The sequence below is a fragment of the Callithrix jacchus genome, chromosome 11, assembly GCF_049354715.1.
Source record: "Callithrix jacchus isolate 240 chromosome 11, calJac240_pri, whole genome shotgun sequence".
NCBI classification, from domain to species: domain Eukaryota; kingdom Metazoa; phylum Chordata; class Mammalia; order Primates; family Cebidae; genus Callithrix; species Callithrix jacchus.
In genome coordinates this window covers 109,196,658-109,224,629 of record NC_133512.1, presented here as the reverse complement: position 1 = coordinate 109,224,629, position 27,972 = coordinate 109,196,658, and the positions used below count along the sequence as shown (strand labels likewise).

The following is a 27,972-nucleotide window of genomic DNA, read 5'->3' as shown; positions in this document are numbered from 1 at the left end:
ACTCCATCTCAAAAAAAAACTGAAAAACTGGCCAGTTGCAGTGGCTCACACCTGTAATCCCAGCACTTTGGGAAGCCAAGGCGAGCCAATCACCTGAGGTCAGGAGTTCAAGACCAGCCTGGCCAACATGGTGAAACTCCGTCTCCACTAAAAATACAAAAATTAGCCAGGCATGATTGGCCATGCCTATAATCCTGGCTACTCAGGAGGCTCAGGCTGGATAATTGTTTGAACCTGGGAGGGAGAAGTTGCAGTGCATCGAGATTATACCACTGCACTGCAGCCTGAGCAACAGAGCAAGATGATTCTGTCTCAAAAAGTTAAAATAAATAAAAACAAAAAAACTGAAAACAATTCTGTTTTTTTTATTTCTGGGCAACCTGTTGGCTCTTTTCCCAGGATCACAAGAGTAGACAACTATGGGAAAATAACAAATAAACTCTTACGGATTCACGGCGGGGAGGGATATTTGAACTTATTTCCTTAGAGGTGGTGTGGCAGCTCTGACCTAGAGTAGAAGGCAACTCAGCAAGCAGGAAGAAGATAATACAGGAGAGGAATGGTTGGTCTTTTTGCATTTCCTTCACCCCTGCCATAGCCTGAGAACAAACATTGCCGCACAGGTGGAAACTCAGGACTCATTCAGGTGTTTTCAGGAATCAAAGCAGAGCAGCCTTGAAATTCAGCACTTGCGAAAAGCTGAAGAAAAATCTAAGTTACCAACTAACCTCTGGCAGTTTTTTTTCCCACTGATCCTATTCCAAACTCCAAACGCTTGGAAATTACACTCTGGAAAATACCTTTTTCTATACACTTGCCTCTAAGGTGACAGCTGAAGATCTGAGCTGTGGAGTTGTTTAGAGGGGCCAGAAGGAATGATTTGTTTTCCAGTGCCCCAGGCTCTGTCCAAAAGAACACATAGTCACTCCTGACCTCACTGGAGCCAATCACGTTTGGACATTTTGAACATTCTCCTCTAAGAGACTGCCTAACAGGACAGTCAGTATTCCCAGGAAAAAAAAATGAGTTCACCGCCCCAAGTAACAAGGCATTTGTTTCACAAGAAGACAAACACATCTCAATTATTGATTCCAGCATAAACAGAACAGAGAACCAGGAACTTCTAAATTAACCGGTTAGTATATTAGAGAACATAAGAAAAGATATTAGCAATATGAAACTTGAACAAACAACATTTTTAAAACAAACAAAAATAATAATTAAAAAAATAAAAATACAATGCAATAGGTTGGGATAAATAGAAGAAAATGGTCAAATTGAGATATCAGAACAAGGAAATCACCCAATATGAAGACGGAAAGAACAAGAAACTCTTTTAGATATGAAGGAAAAGCTAAGAAAGTCAAAGAATAAAATTAGAATTTTCCAATCTACACAACTGGAGTCTAAGGAAAAAGAAAAAGGAAAAGAAAACAAGAAGCTGGGCACAGTGGCTAGTGCCTGTGATCCCAATGCTGTGGGAGACCAACGCAGGAGGATCACTTGAGCCCGGGAGTTCAAGACCGGCCTGGGGAACACAGTGAGACCCCCATCTCTACAAAAAAGAAAAAAGGTAACAATTGAAGACACACACACACACACACACACACACACACACACAGATCTTAAAGGGATCATGGGGCACAAAAGAGGAGAGATGAGGACTATCATGGGTGAGGTGGCGTACACCTGTAATCCCAGCTATTTGGAATTCTGAGGTGGGAGGACCACTTGAGGCCAAGAGTTCAAAGCCATAATGTGCTATAGTCATGCCTGTGAATGGCCACTGAACTCTAGCCTGGGCAACATAGCAGGATTTCATCTCAAAAAAAACCAATCTAACATAAAGAAAATGTTAAAACTTCGAGAGCATAACAGATAAGCCAATAAAGGAGGCAAAATGGAATAATAAAAATAATCCAAGACAAAGCAGAAAAAAAAGAGGGGCAATAAATAGATGAGAAAAATAGCAAACAAAGGGCAAGATGGGAGCTTGAAACTCACTAATATCAATTATCACAGTATATATAAATGGGCTAAGCACCCCAATTAAAAGGCAAAGATTGGGCCGGGCACAGTGGCTCACCCCTATAATCCCAGCACTTTGGGAGGCTAAGGCAGGTGGATCATGAGGTCAAGAGATCGAGACCATCCTGGTCAACATGGTGAAACCCCGTCTCTACTAAAAATACAAAAAATTAGCTGGGCATGGTGGCGCATGCCTGTAATCCCAGCTACTCAGGAGGCTGAGGGAGGAGAATTGCCTGAACCCAGGAGGCGGAGGTTGCGGTGAGCCGAGATCGCGCCATTGCACTCCAGCCTGGGTAACAAGAGCGAAACTCCGTCTCAAAAAAAAAAAAAAAAGGCACAGATTGTTAGAATGGATACAAACCAAATCCCATTATACAGTATAAACAAGAAATCCGTCTTAAATAAAAAGTCACGAACAGGTTAAAAGCAAAAACCTTTTCAAAAAGCAAAAGGGTAGAAAAAGCTATATTAAGCTAACACTAGTAAAAATAAAGCTGGAGTTGCTATTTTAATATCAACAAATACTTCAGAGTAATGAGGATTACCAGGGATAAAGAAGATTATTATATAATGATAAAGGAGTCAATCATAAACACCTATGCCCCTAATAAGAGAGCTTCAAAATACATGAAGCATGAACTAAGAGAATTGAACAGACAAAGAGAAGAATCCACATTTATAGTCAGAGATTCTGTTAAGAGGATATCATATTTTAAATGATAAATATACAGAAAAGCTATAGGATAGGAGATTTAAACGTTGTGAAACTTCTTGATCTAATGAACATTTATAGAACACTTCCCCCAAAATATAAGAGTGTTATTTTTAAAGTGCACATGAAACATTTAACATAGGCCATTTCTTGAGACATAACATAAATCTAAGTGATTCCTCAAGTATTTTAATCATGCAAGATATGCTGTCTGATCAAACATGAGGCACAGATGTAAATAACCCATAAGACCTAAAAAAATAAAAATCTTTATCTAGATGTAATTTATATATTAGCAACACACGACTGAAAATTATTTTTAAAAACAATACTAAACATTAAATATTCAGAGATAAATCTAAAAAAAAGTGCAAGAGCTATACAGTAAAAACTACAACTAATTACTGAAAGAAATCAAAGATGAACCAAAATTCAATGGAGAGATATACCGTGTCCCTTGATCAGAATACTCAAGATGTTAATTCTCCCCAAATTCATCTTTAGATTCAATATAATCCTAGTCAAAATCTCAACAGAAACGGAAAAGCTAATTACAAAATGGATATGGCACCCGGTGCAATGGCTTAGGCCTGTAATCCCAGCACTTTGGGAGGCCAAGACAGGTGGATCACATGAGGCTAGGAGACCAGCCTCGGAAACATGTCAAAACCCCGTCTCCACTAAAAATACAAAACTTAGCCAGGCGTGGTGGTGCCCATCTGTAATCCCAGCTACTTGGGAGGCTGAGGCATAAGAATCACTTGAACCTGAGAGGCGGAGGTTGCAGTGAGCTGAGATCCTACCACTGCACTCCAGCCTGGGCAACAGAGTGAGATTCTGTCTCAAAAATAATTAAATAAATAAATAAAATAATATTTATATGGATGTACAAATTAACCTATAATAGCCACAACTTTTTGAAAAAGAGCAATAGCCGAGCAGTGGTTCATACCTGTAGTCCCAGCACTTTGAGAGGCTGAGGAAGGAGGATCACTTGAGCCTAGGAGTTCGAGACCAGCATGGGGAACAGTGAGATCCTGTCTCTACAAAAACATAAAACAATTAGCCGGGCATGAGGGTGGCATGTTCCTGTGGTCCCAGCTATTCAGGAGGCTGAGGTAGGAGGATCACTTGACCTGGTAGGTTGGGGTTGCAGTGAGCTATACCACTGCAGTTGAGCATCAGTGACAGAGCGAGACTCCATCTCAAAAACAAAAAGCAATAAATTTGGAGAACTTACACCAATTTCTTTCTTTCTTGCCTTCTTTTTTTTTTTTTGAGACAGAGTTTCATTCTTTTTGCCCAGGCTAGAGTGCAATGGCACCATCTTGGCTCCCTGCAACCTCCACCTCCCAGGTTCAAGTGATTCTCCTACCTCAGCCTCCTAACTAGATAGGATTACAGGCAAGCGCCATATGCCGGGTTAATTTTTTTGTATTATTAGTAGAGACGGAATTTCACCAGTCTTGAACTCCTGACCTCAGATGATCTGCCCACCTCAGCCTCCAAAAGTGCTGGGACTACAGGTGTGAGCAACAGCGCCCAGCCAATTTATACTAATTTCAAGAATTATTATACAACTACTGAAATCATGACAGTGCCATATTAGCATAAAGAGGAAGATATAGATCAATAAAATATAATAGAGCATGTTAAAATAGAGCCATACACACATATGGTCAGCTGATTTTCAGCAGAAATGCCAAGGTAATTCACTGGGGGAGGGATAATCTTGTACTAAAACTGGCTCATACCAGCTTGCAAGAACCTGTTTGCAAACCTCCTCCTCACTCCACAGTCAGTGATATCAGGTCGTTAGCTCGAGTGCAGCCTGGTGTGAATACTTACATCACAGACACTGACACATGCTACAAACTGGAAAACTTTTTTCTCCCTGGATAGCTGGTTGTTAAACATTTATCAATATTCCACTGGAGGTGTTCATGATCTTGATTGTGATGATGATTTTACTGGGTATGCATACATTAAAATTCCTCAAAATGTATACTTCAAAAATGTGTAGTTTGTCGTACATCAATTATAACTCACCAAACTATAAGGAAAAAATGATGCATGATAAAAAGTTTCACATCTACACATGCTCATAAATTTTGCCACATAAAGACACATACTGGAAATCGTTAGGTCTGATTTATGTACTAAGTAAAAGGAACAAGAATCTAACAGATGCCCTAAAAAATGTATAAAGTGAAAGTGATCAAAGTATGCATTATTTATAAAAATATTTAAGATCAAATAATAAAAGGAAAATGAACTCAATACACTACAATTAAAGCTTATATATATATATACTATTAGCATCACAGATGTTGAGAGTAGATCAAAGAATGCGTAAACATGCTACGTTATTGTCTTTATTAGAGAACTTCTTAAAAGTAATAAAGACTTAAAAAGAAACAGAATACGTGGGATAAACTGAAATAAATCAAGATGGTAGAAACGTCCAAATATATGTATGGTTGCAATAAATGTAGACAAACTAAACTTACCCAGACAGAGACTGAAAATTTAAAAGGAGACACCTAAGCATAAAGACATGTGAAAGTTAAAACTTTACAGAAAAAAAAGTCAAATACCAGAAAAAGTTGGTATTACTATATTAATATCATATGACAGACTTAAAAATTAAAAGCATTATTAGGGATAGAAAGGGTTGTACATAAGGATGAAAGATTGAATTTACCAAAAAGATATACTAATTTTAAGCATATATGTACCAAACATCTTCAAAATATAGAGAACAAAAAATTGACAGACTATAGGAGGACATTGGCCAAGCATGGTGGCTCATGCCTGTAATCCTAGCACTTTGGGAGGCTAAGGTGCGAGGATTGCTTGAGGCCAGGAGTTCAAAATCAACCTGGGCAACATAGTTAAACCCCTCATCTCTAAATAAATTTTAAAACACAATTTAGGCAGTGTGTTTGCACATGCTTGTAACCCAGCTACTCAAGACACTGAGAAGAGAGGATCTCTTAAGCCCAGAAGTCAGGACTGCTATTTACATACATATATGCATGAGAGAGAGAGAGGAGGGACAGACAGCGTTACATCCAAAAATAGGAGAATATTTCTATTTCACATATACCAGAATGTTTATAACAATTGTTGGCTGGGTGCTGTGGCTCATGCCTGTAATCCCAGAACTTTGGGAGGCTGAGGCAGATGGATCACCTGAGGTCAGGAGTTTGAGACCAGCCTGGCCAACATGGTGAAACCCCATCTCTACTAAAGTTTCAAAATTAGCTAAGCGTGGTGGCAGGTGCCTGTAATCCCAGCTACTTGTGAGGCTGAGGCAGGAAAGTTACTTGAACCCAGGAGGCAGAGGTTGCATTGAGCTGAGATCTCAACATTGCATTTTAGCCTGGGCAACGAGAGCGAAACTCTGTCACACACACACACACACGTGGGTGTGCACCCAGGTACTATGGCATAAAGAATAAAAAAATTTCAAGAAATAGAATCATTTTTTAAAAATGTTTTTGATTGAGACAGAGTCTCACTCTGTTGCTCAGGCTGGAGTTCAGTGACACAGTTATAACTCACCGCAGTCTCAATTTCCCCAGCTCAAGTGGATCCTCCCACTTCAGCCTCCTAAGTAGCTGGGACTACAGGCATGTGCCACCATGCCAGGTTAATTCTTGATTTTTAGTAGAGACTGGGTTTCACTATGCCTCGGCCTGCCAAAGTGCTGGGATTACAGGTGTGAGCCATTGCACCCCACCTGAGATCACTAATGTGCTGGTAAATACCTCGAGAAAATACAAGATATGGCATACAAATATTTTCCAAACTCACTCATAGAATTATTGCCTTTTCCCACCTTCCCTCTTTTACTTTTTTCGCAGGATGCGTATTGACATACCCAGGAACTTTCCTTTATAAAGAATTCACCGTCATCCTTCTAAACATTAATCTTGCTTCTTGTGAGGCTTGTTTCTTGACCTGTTGACATTTACTCTACAGGCTATGGAAGCTTGCAAAGATGCTGGCTTGGTGAAATCCCTGGGAGTGTCCAATTTTAACCGCAGGCAACTGGAGCTCATCCTGAACAAGCCGGGACTCAAACACAAGCCAGTCAGCAACCAGGTACGGCCTAATAGCTTCCACTGGGGTGTGGGGAGTGGGGGCAGGATTTACTAACACCAAGAAGCCTCAGCTGGGAATCTGGAAGGCTCATAATTGCTCCACCTAAATCTCATCATGGGACCCTGGGCAAGTCTTTAGCCTTCTTTCTATTGGTGTCACTTAATAAACAGACTTGAAGTTCAAACCCAGGCAAAAGTAACCAAAAATGTTTTTGAAAAAGCAATAAGGGAGATAAGAGTTACCAGATTTTAAGATAGAGCATAGAGTCTTTAAAGTAACGTAAGAGTAGTGCAAGAACCAACATATGAATAAGTGGGAAATAACAAGTAACTCAGAAAGAGGCTCAAGTATAATAAAAAGCTTAATACAGAAGAAAGTAGCACAAGCTAATGGCAAAGGGATACCTTTTCCAGTAAATATCGTGAGAAAAATGGCTAACTATGTAGAAACAAACCTAGATCTTTGCCTCATAACTCCAAGGTTAATATATCTCTGATCAGGAGCTTAAGAAGAAAGAGAAAATTATTTGTACATTCTACAGAAGAATTTTAGGTTTCTGAAGCTGCAAACAGAAGATAGAAGAAGATAGAAAAGGAAGCCATAAAAAATCATAACGAAAACTTTGATGAATTTGATAGTACAAAAATGCTAAACTAAAAATACTAGGAACAGTTAAAGAACACACAAAAATAGATAACTATGTTTTGTAACATAACAAAAAAGCCTCATGTCCTTGTGAGTTCAGAGTCTAGGTCAGGCGTAGTGGTTTCATGCCTGTAATCCCAGGACTTTGGGAGGCTGAGGCAGGCGATCCTGATGTTGGGAGTTCAAGGTCAGCCTGACAAACATGGTGAAACCCCGTCTCTACTAAAAATACAAAAATTAGCCAGGCATGGTGGTGTGCACCTGTAATCCCAGCTACTAAGGAGGCTGAGGCAGGAGAATCACTTGAACCCAAGAGATGGAGGTTGCAGTCAGCCAAGATCACACCACTGGGCAACAAAGCGAGACTCTGTCAAAAAAAAAAAAAAAAAAAGTAATAAAAAAATCAATGAGAAAAAACACTAAGGCTCAACAAAAAAAGGAGTAAAAGAAATGAACAGAAATTCACAAAAGACAAATTGCAACACTGGTAAACATGAAAAACGTTAAACTCACTATTAATTAGAGAAAGTTAAATTCAAGTGTGATTTTCTACTGCACATCAAATTAGCAACGTTTTTGTCTTATTAATATTTTTAAATATAATGCCCTCATGTAGGCAAGTGATGAAATGCTGGTGAGTGCAAATTGGTTCAGCCTTACTAAAAACCAATTTGGCAGTACATATCAAGGCCCTTAAAAAATGTTCAGTCTTCTATTTCTAGTAATCTACCCTAATAAAAATATCAGAATCCTCAGATACACTGATGTATGTTTACTACAGCATTGTTTATAATGGAAAAACAATGGGAACAACATAATACAAAAAATTAAAGGAATTATTAAATAAGTTATAAGACATTCATAGTATGTGAAGTCTTAACAAAAGATGTTCTTGAATCCATTTTAAGGAAGCAAAATGAACAAGATATTAAAGGACAGACTAGGATGCAAAATGTATACAGTATGAAGGAGATTCTATTAATAAAATGGATTTTATTGAAGAGTGGTTTTTTAACTATAAAATTGCATTCGACAACATGGCCTTGATTTTGTGCTCTGCTCTCCGATGCAACTACGTAGGTTGAGTGCCATCCATATTTCACCCAGCCAAAACTCCTGAAATTTTGCCAACAACATGACATCGTCATTATTGCATATAGCCCTTTGGGGACCAGTAGGAATCCATTCTGGTAAGTAAGGCTTCAGGAAGTACTTCCTTTGGCGTAGAGTGTGAGGCTTGTGGGGATTACTGTACTTGACTGGAATGCCTTTCGGTTTGCCTCTGCAACCTCTTCAAGTCACTATCTGTATATATGAATTACGTATTCAAAGTCTGAAAAGCTTTTTATACTTTCCTCACTGAGATGTTGTAAGATCGATTACATTATAGATATGAAATTGCCTATCAGTACCTGATATCTAGGACTGGTCAGTAATGTTAGTTACATTATTATTTGACACAGGAGCTTCTATGGCCATGTGTTCCGAATTTTGAATTTTTTGATCTCTGTATTCAGTAGTGATACTTCTCCTATGATGTGTTCCATAAACTTAAGTAAAAATTTTTCTGCTCTAAGATGATTCCAAAAGTTGTGTCTCTATTTCTTCTACTTCTGTCTTCCTGCCTTTCCCTAAACGCCAGCTCTCTCTGTAAGATTCATCAAAAAATATTATTTACCCTCTAAAGGAGGCAGCTCCATAAACTTGCCTCTTTTGATCTTCCCATGCACTCTCCATTCAGTGCACACTCTGCACTCAAAGAAACTGGTTACAGGGACCTGCAATGTCGTGGTAGGTGACTGGGTGAATGGGAAGACAGAGGAGGAGGGTGGTTGATTGAACTTTGGTTCTCATTGAGCAAACTAATTATGATTCATGTTTTGATATTTTTAAGGGTGGATGTTTCTATTCCTCCTTTGTTAAAGGATACACTTCTAAACTCATTGGGGAAAAAGTACAATAAGACAGCAGCTCAAATTGTTTTGCGTTTTAACATCCAGCGAGGGGTGGTTGTCATTCCTAAAAGCTTCAATCCTGAAAGGATCAAAGAAAATTTTCAGGTAAGAGAATTGTTTTTGGAAATGTGAAAAGATGGGCATGTTCGCCATGTTTGCTTTTATAGAATGTTATGTTCAGCTTAACAGGAAATTTGTAATGCTCTCATATTTTATTTTAGACCAGCTTTTTGACCTGTGCAGCCCATATCTAGGTTTAACTTTCACTGAATTTCAGACGACTGCTGGTACTTCAGAGACTGCTTTCCTGCTTGTACCCTATCCAGCTCCCTCATATTTTCTTTTTCCTTATCTATTTTTTATTTCTTTTTTTTATTATTTTTTTTGTAGAGACAGGGTCCTGCTATGTTGCCCAGGCTGGTCTGGAACTCCTGGCTTCAAGTGATCCTTCAACCTTGACCTCCCAAAGTTCTGGGAAGATAGGGGTGAGCCACTGTACCCAGCCTCTCCCCTGATCTGTTGGCACTTGGCACTGTCTACTCACTTCTCTACCCACACAACAGAATTGGGAGTGAATAAAATTTGGAATTTATAATAGTCAACTTTCCACCTTCTTAGTGGCTCTGGTAAAAGTTGAGGACAAATTTGAAAATTATTGAAGAGGACCATTTAGACTTTATGAATGCTAAGTGCCTTTATTTCCCTCTATAAGTAATCTACGACCTACATTGTAATTTCCAGATGAAGAAAGAACTAGACAAAGGGGAATTCATTTATTCTGCTACTACCAAAGACTAAACGGCTAGGTAAACACACCCATAGAAAAGTACCATATAAAATTAATTACCCATTAGTTAATAATTTATATTTCAAAAGTAAATTGTTTAGCCTTACTCATAATTAAAGATAAATTAAAAATGAGATACTAGTTGTCCCTTCATATCAGAAGATAATAAAAATACTTGATAATATTTGGGGAAAATATACTATTGTTAGAAACATTAATTGGTATGAAATTTGGAAGAGTAAGGTATCATTATTTCACATTCATCAAAATTCAAATGTACATATCACATGATTGATTCATATGTGGAATCTAAAAAAGTTAATCACATGAAAGTAGAGAGTAGAATAGTGGTTACCACAGGCTGAGGTGACTGAAAAATACAAAATATTAGCTGGACATGGTGGCACGTGCCTGTGGTCCCAGCTACTTGGGAGGCTGAGACAGGAGAATCCCTTGAATCCCAGAGGTGGAGGTTGCAGTGAGCTGAGATTGCTCCACCACACTCCAGCCTGGGCGACAGAGGGAGACTCCATCTCAAAAAAAAAAAAAAAAAAAAAGAAGGAAAAGAAAAAAGGAATAAATGTCAAGAGATCTATTATACAACAAGGTGTCTATAGTTGATGGTAATATAATGTATTCTTGAAAAATATAACGAGAGTTCATATTATGTGCTCTTCCCACAAAAATGATAACTATAAGAGGTAATGCAGTTGTTAATTAGCTAGATTTAACCACTCCACAATTTATAGATATGTCAAAACGTCACATTTTATAGGATAAAAACATACAATGTTATCTGTCAAATAAATTCAAATACACATATCCATTGACTCAGCAATCTTATCCTATAAAATGTATTTGCACATATATACATGTATCCACATACACACACACAGATGTTTATTATAGAATTATTTTTATAATTTTTAAAAAACTCAAAACTATCTTCAACTGGATTTTACAAAACAAGCTATGACATATTAGTACATTGAAATATTATATAGCCATTTAGAAATATAAGTACTGGCATAGGAAGGTATCCATAATATTAGACAGTTACATCTTCAGAGCTTTTTTCCTACATGATAGAATGCAGCTCAAACTTTAGCAAAGAAAAAAAGATAATTTATTGGCTCACATAACCAGAAAGTCCATGGGTAGATCGAAAATGGCTAGACACAGGTACTCAAATGATTTACAAAGATATTTAGTTCATTCTCTCTCTCTCTCTCTCTCTCTCTCTCTCTCTCTCCCTCCCTCCACCACCCTTCCTCCCTCCCCCACTCCCTTTCTCCTTTCTCTCCACCCACGTGGTGGCACAGACAATTCCTAACAGCTCCAGGATAATCAATTACTCATATTCAGTGAAGAGTGAAGGTGATCAGAAACAAAGGCTTCTCTCAGAGTCTCTACCAATCCCTGATTAGCTCTTTGTGTGGGTCATCCTCATATTACCCACTGGGCCACTGAGTAGGATACCCTGATTGGCCCCCTGGGCTACATCCCTACTCCAGGGCTGAGGGAGGTAACAGAAAGCTCCACTGGAAGAGGGAAGGAAAGTTCATTTAAAAAAAAAAAAAAAAAAAAGGAGGAAAAGATGCTGAACAGTTACATCAACTCCTGACAATGCTTTAACATTTGCCAAAATGCCTCATACTAAAAAGTGACTGACAACCTTTTCCACAATCTTAAAAGAGAAAGAGATCAACTACATGACTAATGTGTAGGTTCACTGAAGATTAAAGCAACTGTTAATGTACTTTTTGGGGACTGAACATTTTGCTGTTCAAACATTATGAGAGAGTGTTACAAGTGACCTTTGCAATGGAAGGCATTTGAACTTTATGGCATGTAGCCAATCACGATTTTGTACCCGAGAAAATGCCACTCTCCTTGAAATTTTCATTGTAACTAATTCCATATGTTTCCATAGCCTTGATAATAACAGAACGGATCTCAGAGGTTACATATTCCAAGAAAATATAAAAGGGACATAGATTTAGAAGGAAAATGAGAATGAAAATCACAGCAATTCTCACTCTTTTGAGAATAGATTTACTCAATAACCATGAATTTTGCTGGGTATGAAACCAAGAAGCAACAAAATTTAAAATTATGCTCACTTAGAATGAAGGCAAAATAAACTGGTAAAAATATTTTAAAAGAATGGCAAAGAGCAATAAAACATAAAGAATAAAGGGAAAAATATTTTGATGATAAAAGAAGAACAAAAAAAATATATATGTAACAAAAAGTTAAGACTGGGCACAGTGGTTCACGCCTATAATCCCAGCACTTTGGGAGGCCGAGACAGGAGGATTGCTTGAGGCCAGGAGTTTGAGACCAGCCTGAAAACAAAGTAAGATTCCATAGCTTTAAAATTAAAAAAAAAAAAAAAAAAGTTAAGGTAAACCATAAGTTTAGGCGGGGCACAGTGGCTTAGGCCTGTAATCCCAGCACTTTGGGAGGCCGAGGTAGGTGGATCACCTGAGGTCTGGAGTTCAAGACCAGCCTGGCCAACATGGCCAAACCCCATCTCTACTAAAAATACAAAAATTAGCCAGGCATGGTAGTGTGCGCCTGTAATCCCAGCTACTCAGGAGGCTGAGGCAGAGAATTGCTTGAACATGGGAGGCAGAGGTTGCAGTGAGCCAAGATCACGCCATTGCACTCCAGCCTGGATGACAAGAGCAAAACTCTGTCTCAAAACAAATAAATAAAAGCCATGAATTTAAAAACTAGATAAAATTAATGGTAGAAATGAAGAAAACTAATATGGAGCCAGAATATTTTAAAAGTTAAAATTTAAAATGTATATATGAAATTATACCAGGCGCAGTCCAGCTTTGCTGCCATCATCCATTGTCCTCCATTCTTTGAAGATGTTATCTCTGGGCTGACTTTCACTTTCTCTAACACTCTTCTCCTCGTAATTCTTTGTGAATTCAACATCCACACCAGTCACTCTCTGCCCTTACCTAACAGCTCTTTGACTTCCTCTCCTATAAGAATCTTGTCCTATGTATTTCAACCACTCATTCCCATGGCTATCCCTTGGAAATTGCAATGACAAATGCCTAACAAATCCTCCACAGCCTCAATTTCAAACATCTTCCTCTCTTTCCTACACTAGCAATTGTTCCTCTCTACTGTGTAACTCCCATCAGCATGCACATAGGTAGTAACCTCCTGTCTTAAAAATAAAATCCAATGTAGACTCACTTTCCTATTATCTACTTCTCTCTGTTTCAAACATCTTGAAAGAGAAGTTGTTCCTGATGCTTCCCATTCCCTTCCCCCACTACCTCGTGAACCCATTCAAACCAAACTCTCACCCTGACCGTCCAATGGAACAGCCCTTGTCAAAGTCACCTCCACGTTGCTAGATCCAGTAATTCTCAGTCCTTGTCCCACTCGATCTTTCAACCGCATCTGATACAGTTGACATTCTCTCCTTCTTCAGACATTTACTGAAATGGAAAACTGTAGGAGAAGCAGTTTGAGAGGGACCCTCAGGAGCTCAGTTTTGTAATAGGAGATCCTCATTCACTTAGGGTAATTTGTGCCATGGGAGAGAAAAAAAAGACCACTGAAAATCAATCCACATAAAACAAGAAAAAAATTACATAGAAATAATGTACAGAGGATGAATTTCGAAGCTTATATTAAGATTGAAACCAAAGCTTATGAAAGTAAGTTTACTTTATTCTCAACACAATGTAGGTTACAACTGCACGTTTACTAACTCAGAAGAAACAGTGAATCCGTGTTGATTTTTAAAAATATGCTTCACAAAATTACATGATGACACAACAGGACATCCTCTATTTCACAAAAGATTTGCAGAACGTTCATAAAGAGAACAATTCTTACAAAAATTTCAGAGGGCTTCATCTGAAGGAGATTTTCAATTCTTTAATTTTTTTTTTCAAGTCACACTCTTTTGATATGTCTACCAAAGTAGATTGTAACTGTGCAGGATTCTTTTTTTAAAAAGATCATACCTAGAATTAGAACAAAAATAGAATTAGAACAAATTCTATTTTTCTAAGATCATTTTCCAAGATCATTTTCATTGATTTAATAAAATCCTGCATCTTTGCAAGATTTGCAGCCTCACTTTGCCATTAGGTGACACTATATATTTACTGGATAAGAGGCTGACCCACCAAGACTTAAAGGACAGGACTAGCATTTAACAAAAAGGAAGCCTGGGTGAGGATTCATTTTATAGGCAATTCATTCATTTTTATATTGTGCAAATTTTTGGATCCTTATGTAAACTCATAAATGCCAATACTTAGATAATAAATCATTTTTAAAAGTGGTTCTCTGAAAAGAGTACTTGCAAAGAATCCACGGAGGGATAATTGAGTAAATTGTATTTCCTGTATACAATGAATACCATGGCTAAATGAATACAGTCAGGTTTCATATTGTGATAGAACCCTCACTGAGGTCACTAAGATATTATGTGAATAAGGGAAAGTTGTAGAATCATAAAGATATGGTCCAATAACTGCATTTTCCTCTTCATGTATGTAGCGTTTGGGAGGAATATCTGGGAAGGGAAATAAGACTGGGTTGATGAGTGACAAGACTTTCATTATTTATTCCACGTAGGTCTATGGTACCTCTACAGTGTTTCATTTCTTTGCAAAGACCATATATTTATGTACTACTTATATAATTAAAATCTATTAGTCATTAAATATATTAAAATAAAAGTTAAATGATAGAAAGATAAAATTATAAAGAGAAGATAGGTTATATACGATAATCCAAATGTTAAAAATAAAAGGAAGTGAAAATAAAATATATAAATGATAATAAAAGACAATTATAAACCAGAATATTAATAAAGTATGAAAGCTAAGAAAAATAAAACAATGAAAATTAGAATAAAAAGGTAGAAGAGACATCGAAATGATGAGAGAAATCATTTCAACATAGCAAATTAAAAGTTAAAAACAAAACAAATTAAAAGGTTTTTTTAAAAGCAAATTAGGCTGGGTGCAGTGGCTTATGCCTAAAATCGAAGCACTTTTATAGAGGCCAAGGTGGGAGGATCACTTGGGCTCAGGAGTTTGAGACCAGCCTGGGCAACATGGTAAAACCCCATCTCTACAAAAAATACAAAAATTAGCTGGGCATGGTGGCAGGTGCCCAGCTACTTGGGAAACTGAGGCACAAGAACAGCTTAAACCCTGGAGGTGGCAGTTTCAGTGAGCCAAGATGGTACTTGGCTGCACTCCAGCCTGGGTGACAGAATGAGACCCTGTCTCAAAAAAAAAAGCATATTTAGAGACAGAATTTTCGAAGTGTAAGATAGTAGTTCAGAATCAAAAGCTAAGCATCTCATACAGAAATAATAATTCTTCACATTTGAGATTTTAGGAGATTTCATTAACATTTGTGGTTTCAGAGCATTTGGAATTTCTTGTAAGATGTCCACAGAAAGATGGTCTTGAAGACATAGAGCAGAACAGAGTATCCAGCGTCACATCAGTGGGCAGCCCCCCAACACCAGCCTGACTCCTCTTAGACATTTGCAGAGATAGTCACGAATCTTTGAAAGGCTCCCACTGGTGGCTCCGCTTTCTGATCCCAAGCTTGACCTCCAAAAATGTTCTATTATTTCCATGATTTCAGATCTTTGACTTCTCTCTCACTGAAGAAGAAATGAAGGATATTGAAGCCTTGAATAAAAATGTCCGCTTTGTGCAATTGCTCATGTAAGTCTGGGGATCATTAATGGGGTACTGGCCAGTAGTATTGAATAGCCATGTGCCAAGCAACAAGACTCATATAAACCCTGACCTATGTCCATAGCACCAAGGCAAAGCATGGTGGGCCACATGTTCTGAATGTTAACAGGCCTGGGGGAAATACATCCACTATAGGACCTTCCACAACTCTACACTCTCACCAAAAAGAAGAGTCCTGGTATGTGTGGCATTCTATGACTTAGGTTAAGGCATGCAGGCTAAAGAGCCTGAGGAGAATTAATTCATTACATACATATGCTAAAACAACAGCAGCACAAATGTTGAAATTTATTTATTTATTCCTAAATATCAAAGTGATACACAAATTAGAGCAAAGTTATTTTTTAAAATTTTTGAAAAAGAGGCATGATGATGTTGTAAAAAGAGCACCAGGTTGAAAACCAAGAACCGGCCAGGCACGGTGGCTCATGACTGTAATCCCAGCACTTTGGGAGGCTGAGGCAGGTGGATCACGTGGTCAGGAGTTCAAGACCAGCCTGGCCAACATGGTGAAACCCTGTCTCTAATAAAAATACAAAAATTAGCTGGGTGTGGTGGCACACACCTGTAGTCCCAGCTACTCAGGAGGCTAAGGCAGAAGAATTGCATGAACCCAGGAGGCAGAGGTTGCAGTCAACTGAGATCGCACCACTGCACTCCAGCCTGGGCGGCAGAGCAAGATTTCATCTCAAAAAAAAAAGGAAGAAAGAAAGAAAACCAAGAACCTAGTTTTAGACAAACACTTTCTTGCCTATAAAGATTTTTGTTTCTAGCTCTACCTATTAGCTCTATTCCCACAAGCAAAATTCCATATACTCCTTTAAAATGTCAGGTTCACCTAACCAACTGAAGTAGCTCTTTATTCTCTAACTATTACAGGCCCTTTAAAAAAGAATATACTTTCTATATGTGTGTGTACAGATCTACACACACATACATATATATACTCACATACACACACGTACGCATTTCTTTCTTCTTAATCGTTCTCTGTTAATCTTTCCAGTTCTTCAAATCATCTGAACAGTCATCTTCATCTTGAATCTTTAAGTGAGCATTCAGAAAACGCTAAGATGATTCATACGGTTTGGTCACTTACTTTATTAATCCCACTGTTTTTCATCAAAAAGTACACTGACTGGACTATTATCGAATTTCCGAATTAATAAAACAGCTTCCTAGTGGAAAATTTCCAGGGGAGAAATTGACATCAAAAGGCACCACCCAGCCTCAAGAACGAACGAGTAACAAAAGAGTAAATACAAACACATAAATAATATTTTCCCAGAACTAACAATTATAGGTTAATAACTCTTGAAGATAAATGATGTCTATTGAATCAATAGTATATGGTTAAGAAGAGAAGCCAGGTGCAGTGTCTCATACCTGTAATACCAGCACTCTGGGAGGCTAAGAGAGGAGAATCACTTGAGGCCAGAAGTTCAACACCAGCCTGGACAACATAGCAAGACCCCGTCTCTGTAAAAAATTTAAAAATAAGCCATTGTGGTGACACACACCTGTAGTCCTAGCTACTCAGGAGGCTTAGGTGAGAGGGTCACTTGAGCCCAAGACGTTGAGTGAGCTATGACCATACTTCAGCCTGTAAACAGAATGAGGCCCTGTCTCTCAAAAAAAAAAAAAAAAAAAAAAAAACCATATAATCAATCCACCAATGTACTAATTGTTTTACAGACAGTTGGTGACATTATTTGGTTTGACATTTGACATATTTAAAAGCAATTCTAGCAACACAGGGGAAGAAAATAACTCTTACCAGGAAATAGCTAGAAAAATCAGCAGGGTGAGATAAAAATTAGGCCCCATTAATTGCAAATACTGTATCATTTAGGGATACTTGGCCATGATTTTTTATCAGCTTTTGTCTAGCCGGTTTTTTACACTTGAGAATCTTAATATTTTCCATTTTCATTTACAGTGCGTGCAGAACACACACATTCCAGACATTTTACAGACCACTTCACCACTGTTATTTAAGAGCTAAATTCACTGCCATCATCATCAACATCATCATCATCATCATGGAAACTTACTTTGCTACTCATCACGTTTCTAGATCTCAAACTTTCAACACGCAGCAGGGTCTAGTGAGAGGGGCAAGTAAATATGCTAATGAGGCTGGGTGTGGTGGCCCACACCTGTAGTCCTAGCACTTTGGAAGGCCATGGCAGGGGGACTGCTTCAGCCCAGGAGTTCAGACCAGCCTGGGCAACCGTGGTGGCACATATCCATAGTCCCAGCTACTTGGAGGCTGAGGCAGGAGGATTGCTTGAGCCCAGCAGTTTGAGGCTGCAGTGAGCTATGATCATGCTACTGCACTCCAGCCTGAGTGACAGAGCAAGACCCCATCTGTTTTAAAAAAAATGCTGATCAGCAGAGGGTGACACTGATAATATGAGTTTTGAAGAGAAATGCCTATGCAGTACATTTGGAGAAACAGGCAGCCAGCATCAAGGGAGCGGAAAGGTGGAGAGAGAAGGGAAGAGGCATGTGCGCATGACGCGCCCAAGACATGATTCACCTCTGGGGATTCTGTTCTGTTGATGCAGTGGCCGTCAACCTTCCCTCAACACACACACATCCAGGGGGCTGTCCAGAGCTTCAAGAAAAGGTGCTGGCTAGAGGGAAAACAACAGAGGAGAGTAGGTAAGAAACAGCAGAGGAATGAATAGGAGAGGGGGAGTGGTCAGTGAAATTCTCAAAGGATGCTAGTGACATATATAGCAGTGCAATTTTGGAGTGAACTTGTTTTCTGTGGGGGAATTGTTTTGGCAGGTGGCGTGATCATCCTGAATACCCATTTCATGAGGAATACTGACTGCAGGGAGTTCCTGAACAAATTTTTCGCTCCCATGAGTACCAAGACTGTGGGATGGGTAGTCCCCTGGATGTGAAAATGAAAGGGGTTTTACCATCCTGAGGTGAAATAATGATGGAAATGTGTTTAACGTTTGGGTGGCGTCAGTGACTTTGAACTAGTCACATTGAAGTAAAAATATTAAAATCTGTTGAAATAACTCTTAGGAAATTGTCAACTAATTTGTATTTAGATCAATATCTTCTAGGTTCCAGACAGAAAAAATTAGACTTCAGAAAAGACATCAAAGGCAACGTATGAGAACATGTAACTCATAAATCTGGGTAGTACTATTGGTAATCTGAGTTCTTTAAGAGTTAACAGAACAACAAGGTACATGTGGCAGTGTGCTGGCAGTGGCCTTGAGGCTTTGGATCCTTGGTTATACAACAGACACAGCCAAGATAAGATCCGCACATGCATTATTAACAAGGAAGTGATTTGCTCCACCTTGGGTAGAGAGGTCTACCTGGAGAAAAGTCTTCAAACAGAGCTAAACTCCACAGTGATCAACAAAGCCATCATGACGTTGTTTGTTTCCAGCCAATGTGTGTTTGTTTAGCTTTTATCCAGCTTGAAGAATGAAAACTTAACTGGATCTCTCTTGTACCCTTAAAGCCTGAGCGTCAACATGGCTGGTGATGCATACTCACACATCTTACGATCAATCTTACCTGTACTGACTATAAAACCACTATTATGTGAAAAGGCTTGAAACAACCAACAGACACAAATAAAACCCTGCCTTGTAAAATAGTTCTCAGATGTCTATTTTAAAAGAGGGATTTAAAAAGGAAACATTGGGAAATATATTGAAAGAAGGTGCTTTATACGATTATTGTACTTAAGACTTTAACAGTGTTACTGGGATAGCTTCTAGAACTTCTGAGAAAGTAGCAAGTTCAAAAGAACACTGGTAATTTTACTGTATGTCCAGTTTAAAGAGTGAATTAGATTACGAGAATTCAGCAACAGAGACATATCTATTTTCAATTCAATACAGAAATATATTTTAATCATTCACATTAGGTCACTGTCACAGGATGAGACAGTTCTTCAAAAACTATGTTTTCCTGAGGTCAGTTGCTTATAGACAAGGTTCAATAACATCAAGACATGCATTTCTGGGAAATTATCACTTTTAAAAATTTGATCTATACTGATTATTTTCACTGATTCCGACATTATTATTTACAAAACTGCCCTCTGGAAAATATTTTGTTCACAAGAAATAATAAAGTATAATGATTTGTTGCATCATATGAATCTCCATTCTCTTTCTAAGTTGGGGGAAGGGAAGAATCATCTGAAGCCAATTAAATTAAAAGGCTGATTTAATTCCTGCTGTATATTTGGCACTGGGAAGAGAGGAAAGAAAAGGGGGTGCCACTAGGCATGGTGGCTCATGCCTGTAATCCCAGCAATTTGAAAGGCCAAGGCAGGTGGATCACATGAGCCCAGGACTAGCCTAGGCAACATGGCAAATCCCATCTCTACCAAAAAAATACAAAAATTAGCCAGGAGTGGTGGCACACACCTGTAGTCCCAGCTACTCAGGAGGCTGATGTGGGAGGATCACTTGAGTTGGGGAGGCAGAGGTTGCAGTGAGCCAAGATTGTGCCACTGCACTCGAGCCTAGGTGACAGAGAGATTCTGTCTCAAGGAATAAAGGAAGGAAGGAAGGGAAGGAAGGAAGGAGGGAGGAAGGGAGGAAGGGAGGGAGGGAGGGAGGGAGGGAGGGACAGGGGAAAGAAAGAAAAAGAGAAAGCAAGAAAAGAGAGAAAGAAAGGAAAGACAGGAAAGAAGGGAGGAGAGAGAAAAAGAATGAAAAGGAAGGAAGGGAGGGAGGGAGGAGGAAGGGGATAGAAAGAGAGAGAAAGCCAGAAAGAAAGAGGAAGCAAAAAGGAGGGAGGGAGGGAAAGAAGGAAAAGGAAGGAAGGAAGGAAGGGAGGGAGGGAGGGAGGGACAGGGGAAAGAAAGAAAAAGAGAAAGCAAGAAAGAAAGAGGAAGGAAGGAGGGAGGGAAAGAAGGAAAAGGAAAGAAGGAAGGAAGGAGGGAGGGAAAGAAGGGAGAAAAGAAGGGAAGGGAGGGAGGAGGGAAGGGAGGGAGGGAGGAAGGGAGGGAGGAGACAGAAAGAAAAAGCAAGAAAGAGAAAGAAGAAAGAAAAGAAAGAGAGAGAGAGAGAAAGAAAAGGGGGTACCATTAGAAGAGCAGGACCTTGAGTCCTGCTCTCTGCTGTCAAAGCCCTTCAAAATACTTTGAGGGGATTAGTGTAGAGATGAAAATGGAAACAACACCTACCGAAGCATTGTTAAAACACAGGCATTGGTAAAAAGTCCCATCTTCTGTCAGCACAAAGGTATTTCTAAAAACTGGAAGGGAGCAGTCCTCTCTTAGTCATAACAGAGATGGAGGGAAAAGATCTGGAGACAGAAAGTAGGAAGGTCAGGAAAGAAGTCTGATGGAAGTTCCTACATGTTCCTTCTCTCTCACTGTCACCCCTCTCAAGCCCCCTATCTGTTATGGGTTGAACTGTGTCCTCTCAAAATTCATATGTTAAAGCCCAGCCCCCATTACCTCAGAATGTGATCCTATATAAAAATAGGGCCAGGGGTGATGGCTCATGCCTGTAATCTCAGCTATTTGGGAGGCTAAGGTGGAAGAATTGCTTGAGGCCAGGAGTTCGAGATCACCCTTGTCAATAGAGTGAGACCTCATCTCTACAAAAATTTTAAAATTAGCTGGATATTCTCAGCTAGTTGGGCGGCTGAGGCAGGAGGACTGCTTGAGCCCAGGAATTTGAGGCTGCAATAAGCTATGATCCTGCCACTGCATTTTAGGTTGGGTGGCAAAGCAAGACCTCATCTCTTAAAATTAAATAAAATAGCATCGTTGCATATCTAATTAATTAAGATGAGATGGGGCAGGGTGGAGTAGGGTGAACCCTAAACCAATAAGACTGTGTCCTCATGAAAAAGGGAAATTTGGACACAGAAAACACACAGGATGAATGCCAGATGGAAACAGAGGTAAGGGTGGTGCTTCTACAAGGTAAGAAGTGCCCCAAAGGTTGCCAACAACCACAAGAAACTAGGCAAAAGGCATGCAACAGGTTTCCCCTCAGCCCAGAAGGAATCAATGTTTCCAATACCTCGATCTCAGACTTCTAGCCTTCAGGGCTGTGAAACACTACAGTTCTGTTTTTTAAGCTACCCAGTTTGTGGAACTTAGTTATATCAGTTTTACAAACGAATACACCATGCCTCAGGAAAGATTTCCTGTCGCTCTATAGCTAACATCGGCTGTAAAAATGTCCTTACCAAGTCAATCCTTTGCTGAGCCTAAGTACTGACAACCAATAATCTCGACTTTTTGGGGACTTTTGCAGCCCCAAAGCGGTATTTGTTAACCCAAATCAATTTTTCTTATCAGTGGCCTCTGATCAGCTATGTAGAAAGATCCATCAACAGTGATGCAACCCACCTGAAAAAAGAGGGGAGACCTATGGCATGCCATGCACCCTTTGAAACATACCTGTCCACAGAAAAATACCCAGCTGGAGTGGCAAGGACATCCTGCCCCGGTGCACGGAATGTTTCTGGATCTGCAGTGTTTCTTGATGTTTTTGTAGTTCATGAGCATAATGACTGGGTGTTCATGTGCATGTGTGAGATGTGCCACCCTCAAACCTTGTTACGACATCAGCACATTACCCGTATGACATGAAAAAAAACACGTTCCATATCCCTGACAGTTCTCCAGGAGGGCCTCCTTCAGGCACTGTTGTCCCATCCACAGTGAATGATACAGCACCAGGAGAGGGCATTGGAGTGGCATAGGCAATGATCCCGTGTCTTCAGCCTTCAACACGTTGAGGTGTGTGCATTCCAAGGCCACAGTCACAGGGATTGACAAAGTTGAACAAACTCATATTTCCAAGACTTGGTATTTCTCAGAACTCTCAAAATTTCAGGCTTCTGCTGATAACTTCAAAGTCTGCTTCTTGAATCAGAATCCTCCCTGAATCTGAATGGCAGCCTTAATGTTTCTGGCTCCACACATGAAGTCTCCAAATTCTCACTTTAGCTTCTTCCACTCTAGTCTCTGCCTCCCATTCATGAGAAACAGGATTAGAGGGTAATCCCCAACTAATAGGCTTACTGTCTCACCTAAGGGGCATTTTGGTAAAAGGCTTTTACTGGTGAATCACATCTCTTCTGGCAGGTCTTATCTCCCTTGGCATCCCTGTTTGGATTCTTCAGGATCCCAGCTGGAGCTCAGGCTGCCCTCCCTGGATGTAGTAACTCCCTAGCTTGGCACCAGATTCTCCTTTTTGCCAGGGCACATGCTTGCCTGATTTAGCTCAAAGCAGATCAGACTTTCTTAATCAGGCCATATTCTCTTCACTCTGTGCCTTCTGCACTCCAAGCTTGAACCAAAACTTGGTTCCTTTATGCAGGATTTCACTGAAGGCCACAGGAAGCATCCAGCACAATCTTCCAACCCACCAAAGCCTGAGCCTTGGCAGGCACATGGTCCAAGTTTCAAAACGTAAGTTACACTTTAAGTGAATCTGGTGAATGTGCTGGAGTTCTGGTCTGGTGGGGAGTACTGGGGGTGCTGGGGAGAAAAGGAAGGGGCAGGGGCGTGGGAGGAAGCCCTCCTATCTGTCTTTTATTAATAGTTGCTTATCTTCCTTTTATTCTCTGGTTTCTCATCACTCCAGCCAGCAGAGACCAGCCCAGGATGAAGCCTGGGCAGTAGCCTGGGAGGAACTGGGCTTCAGGACCACAGGGGCCCAGGTGTGCCAGGGAAGCGCAGAGGTCCCAGTGTGTGAGCAGGAAGCCCAAGCGACAGCTCCAGTGGACCCTGGCGGGGGCAAGGGCACAGCACGAGCAGCTGCATATGTGAACAAGGTACACAGCGGGGCACAGTGGTTGCAGAGCCTGAGCACACCAAAGAATGCATCGGATTTCAAGGGTCAAAGTGCAAGGGGGCAGCTTTTGATTTTGGGGGCAATGAACTAGGACTTGATGGGCCAAAAGGAAGTGTCTAAACAGCAAGCTGCTTACCGCAATCTCCATCAGAATTTGTGGGGTGGATAGCGGTCTGGGGTTTTGTGCTGCACACAGTACCCTCATCACCAAACAAAGGAAGATGTGGAGCTGGGGTCAGAATGAGAAGGAGCAGCTGGGACCCGGCAACACCAAGAGAATGGAGGCCCCCAGACTCACTGAGGATCTCTACCAGGAAGTGAGTGTGTAGGCAGCCTGTGGGCGGAACCTCACCTTGGCCTTGATGGAAACAGGCTCTGCGTTTGCATTTGGGGAGAACAAGATGGGGCAGCTGAGCCTCCGCAGCCACACAGAAGCATCCCCAGCCCCAAGCAGATCATGGACAACGGGCAATTACCAGAATGGCCAGTAGAAATGAATTCAGTACAATGGGCGGCAAAGAAAACCTACTCGATATGCTCAGCTTGGACCCAGGCACAGTGAATAGTGTAAGACTGCAGGCTGGTGCCGGTGCCCTGGCGAGTTTCATTCTGCACTGAGAGTGAAAGATGGGCAGATGCTGCCTGTACCAAAGGTGGTTGTGTGTTGAGAGAAGCAGCAATAAAGGAAGGGCTTACAGTGTGCCTACATAAACTGGTTATATGTATAAAAGAAATAATGAACAATAAACTGTGGAAGGCCTCTCTATGCCTCATGTTCCAGTGCAGGGTGACCTAGGCTCTGTTACCATAAACATTGTGTTCAAGGACATAAAACCCCTTTGTAGCACCAAGACATAACCAGACTCATAGGAACCTTGTAAGGCCCTGGTGTTCCACCAGCTGCACATAGATAATAAAGATAACCACATGTTCTTATTTTGTGAAACTCACAAACTGCCACTGTTATCAATCTTTAGAATGACACACCAGTTCTGGCTCACTGATTCACTCCACCATCATGTCACCCTCTCCCCACCATCACTCTACCCCTACCCTATAGATCAAAGTGATAGTAACCAATAAATACTGTGAGAGATCAGAGCTCAGGGCCTTGACTGCCTCCAGTAGTAAGTGATGGCCCTCAGTCCCACTTTCACTCTTAATCTGTCTTTTCCTCAATCCTTTGTCCTCACTGAACTCGGGGTACCCACAGGTGATGTGGGGCTGGTTCCCCACAGTTGTGAAACCAGGAGAGCAGGACGGGGACCCCCTCCCCATTTTCCTTACACACTGTGCTAACCAAAGCTACATCCAACCTTGCAACCACGCAACCACAAACGTTTCCTTTCACAAAAACTAATCAAATCTGAGACAGAGCATTCTGAGCACAAGCATCTCAGCTAACAGCGGGGACTTTGCAAAAGATGCTCCCCAATGCATTTTCCCAATACTGTCCTAGCCTGTCCTAACCTGGTCTTTTTTCATTTCAGTAGTAAAAATCATACCCCTGGTGGAGATTTAAGATGCTAATGAGACATGCATCACATGAAGAAGCGTGGCCAGAGACTGCATAGGTGCAACTGCCAGACCACCCCAAACATGCAATGATGTCACATGGAGGAGCTACAAAGCAAATGAAACCCCAAACTAACTTGCTGTTGGGTTGCTAGCTGCAGGTCTCTTCCCATTGCTACCTCCCCTTCCGCTCAAGCTGAAAGCTCCAATAAACTGCCTTGGTCAAGCCCATCTCACATTCATAGTCTATTTCTATTGACTAAGGGTCAAGAACCCACCAGCCAGTAACAGTTGTGATGTGGCCTGTGATGCTAACCACACATTGATTCTGGACTCCGAGTCATGAGTCTTCTCCTGGGGCTTTGGTGGCTATGGTTGGCTGGGCCACTCAGAGCAGAAGGATGAGATGGTCCCCACTTGGTAAAGTTGGAGTTTGACTTCCTTGGGTGTGAGGCCTCCCAGATCCATGTTGGTTACACCTGATCCTTTGCTGTCTGTGAAATTGGTGTCTCGTTTTCTGGGGAGCCCAATATCTCCCATGAATCCACCATGTACCTGAAAGCAGTGCAGGACCTCTGTGGCTGGAAAATCCTAAGCCTGGCTTATCGGAAGAGCAGCAGCGTTGTGGCCGCCAATGAAGGTACCATCAGCTGGGTGCCATCATCAACCTTTAAGTAATTGGGCTACAGGGGCCACGAGCCCAAGTCTTCCACTGCAGCCCGAGGTGAAGACTCTGGATGGCATCTCTTCAAAGCAGGTCGCCATAGGCTACTCCTCGGTGATAGCGAGGGATGAAAGTGAGACCAAGAAAGAGAAGATCAAGAAACTGCTAGACTACAGCCCCTGAACCCTGGGATGCTCCTGAGGAATCCTGCAACTCCACACATCTCCCAGAAGCTGTCGTTTCCCTGTACACTGAAAGGTAGAGTCAAACAAGGAATTTAAAAAGGAAAAGTTGGTCAAAGATGCATTTTCATTAGACTCCCTGAGGTTCCATTTTTATAAGAGAACCAATGTTAATTATCCTTTTCTGTATACTTTTTAAAGTCTGTTTCTTTTCTCTCTTCATGTTTAATTAAAATATTTGCACATATTTGGAAAAAATATGAATTGAACCTCATATTTAAAAAATATGAGTCATTGGCCAGGCACAGTGGCTCACACCTGTAAACCCAGCACTTTGGGAGGCAAAGGTGGGCAGATCACGGCATCCAGAGATCAAGACCATCTGGGCCAACATGGTGAAACTCCACCTCTACTAAAAGTACAAAATTAGCCGGGTGCGGTGGTGCTCCCTGTAGTATCAGCTACTCGGGAGGCTGAGACAGGAAAATTGCTTGAACCTGGGAGGCAGAGATTACAGTGAGCCAAGATCATGCCACTTCACTCTAGCCTGGCTACAGAGTGAGACTCTGTCTCATAAATAAATAAATTAAATTTAAAAATGAAAAATATGAGTTGTTATAAAACAGTGGTAGAGACATCCAGACTCCCAATGAAGACTGTGTTTCCCATTATCCTTCACCCAAATTAACTCAGTCAATTCTAACTTTCAGGAGTATACACTTGTTATGCCCCACTTCCATATAGCTATATTTCCATCAGGATGTTCTTAGTTCCTAGTAACAGAAATGCAATTCAGACTAGTTTAAGCAGAAATGGTGAATTCAATTTGTCACAGAACTGGAAACAAAGAAGTGCAGGGGTAAAGCGGCTTTAAGCAGCTAGAACTAGGGCTCAAACAGTGTGTTTACAACTTGTGACTGGTCCCCACCCCCAGGTGGACTAGCTGTCTCCAGACAGCAGGCATGATAGCTCTCAGCAACACTGGGCTCTCCTTCAACCAGACTAGGAACCCAGAAGAGAGTGAGAGTCTTTGGTAATAGCTCTGTCAAGGAAGTAATCCAGGGTAGAACTCTGATTGGCTAGCATGCATCATGCTGGAACCAATCATGATGGCCTGGGGCAGTCTGAATGGACGGGCTTGAGACATAAACTCATCCCTGTGCAGAGAAGAAGAAAGAGAAGAATGAGGGAGACTGCAGGAGGGGGAAGGAAAGGCGAGAGGGTAGGAGCGGTAGAACTAGAGGAGGACTGAGGGAGAAGGAATCATAAGGAACTACAATCCTGCCTGAATCACCAGAAATAGGTTGCCCCAAGAAGCAGACAAAATAAGAGATGTCTGCAACAAAGACTTTCAGGATATAGAGATAAATAAAATTTAAAAGCTATTGGAACCCGCAAAACACATTAAGTAAGCCCTGAGTGAGATGTTACTGTGATCTGAGTCACACATGGTTACAACTTCTGTTCTCAGGGAGATTCACTCACTTTCCTATTTTTCTTGTTCTGCACAATGACTAGAGAGAATCAGACTACACCACATATAAACGCCTCCTTCATTCCTCATTAACAGCCCTGGTATAGAGTCACTTCCCCTTTGTCGCCTCACTTTGCTTGGACCAGATGACAGAAAACGCATGACTATTACACCCTCTGTAAAAACTGTTAAATGCCCCTTCCCAAAAGAAAACACTGTCTATAACCAATCAAATTGCTGTAACGAGGCACCAAACCTGTATAAATAGTGTAATCCCACTAAAATCTCGGTCTCCGCCTAGATAAATGAAATCTT

At 40.7% G+C, this 27,972-nt stretch overlaps 1 protein-coding gene, 1 long non-coding RNA gene, 1 other non-coding gene and 2 pseudogenes across 5 annotated transcripts in view; 4 read left to right on the top strand and 1 right to left on the bottom strand.

Annotated features, from left to right (window-relative positions):
* Positions 1-20,141, top strand: part of AKR1D1 (aldo-keto reductase family 1 member D1) — a 41,753-nt gene extending 21,612 nt beyond the window's left edge. The window contains exons 5-9 of the mRNA XM_035254655.3: positions 6,731-6,853; positions 8,579-8,688; positions 9,393-9,558; positions 15,893-15,975; positions 18,805-20,141. Coding sequence (XP_035110546.1) covers positions 6,731-6,853; positions 8,579-8,688; positions 9,393-9,558; positions 15,893-15,975; positions 18,805-18,847 — 525 coding nt within the window. The 3' untranslated portion in view covers positions 18,848-20,141. The remainder of the gene's footprint in view (positions 1-6,730; positions 6,854-8,578; positions 8,689-9,392; positions 9,559-15,892; positions 15,976-18,804) is intronic.
* LOC144578288 (uncharacterized) overlaps positions 15,117-27,972 on the bottom strand; it is a 181,688-nt gene continuing 168,832 nt past the window's right edge. The window contains exons 2-4 of one of the 2 annotated variants that reach the window (XR_013523771.1): positions 18,551-18,647; positions 16,960-17,052; positions 15,117-15,911 (exon numbers count right to left, since the gene is read on the bottom strand). This is a non-coding gene — a long non-coding RNA (uncharacterized LOC144578288). The remainder of the gene's footprint in view (positions 15,912-16,959; positions 17,053-18,550; positions 18,648-27,972) is intronic. The other variant, XR_013523772.1, reaches the window with a different exon arrangement.
* LOC103795026 (protein RCC2 pseudogene) lies at positions 21,856-24,490 on the top strand (annotated as a pseudogene).
* LOC118144006 (small nucleolar RNA U13) lies at positions 22,506-22,609 on the top strand. Its single transcript, XR_004728477.1, has one exon. It is a non-coding gene; the product is annotated as a small nucleolar RNA U13 (small nucleolar RNA).
* LOC144578304 (protein RCC2 pseudogene) lies at positions 25,359-26,202 on the top strand (annotated as a pseudogene). Its single transcript, XR_013523797.1, has 2 exons — positions 25,359-25,396; positions 25,602-26,202. The product of XR_013523797.1 is annotated as a protein RCC2 pseudogene (transcript).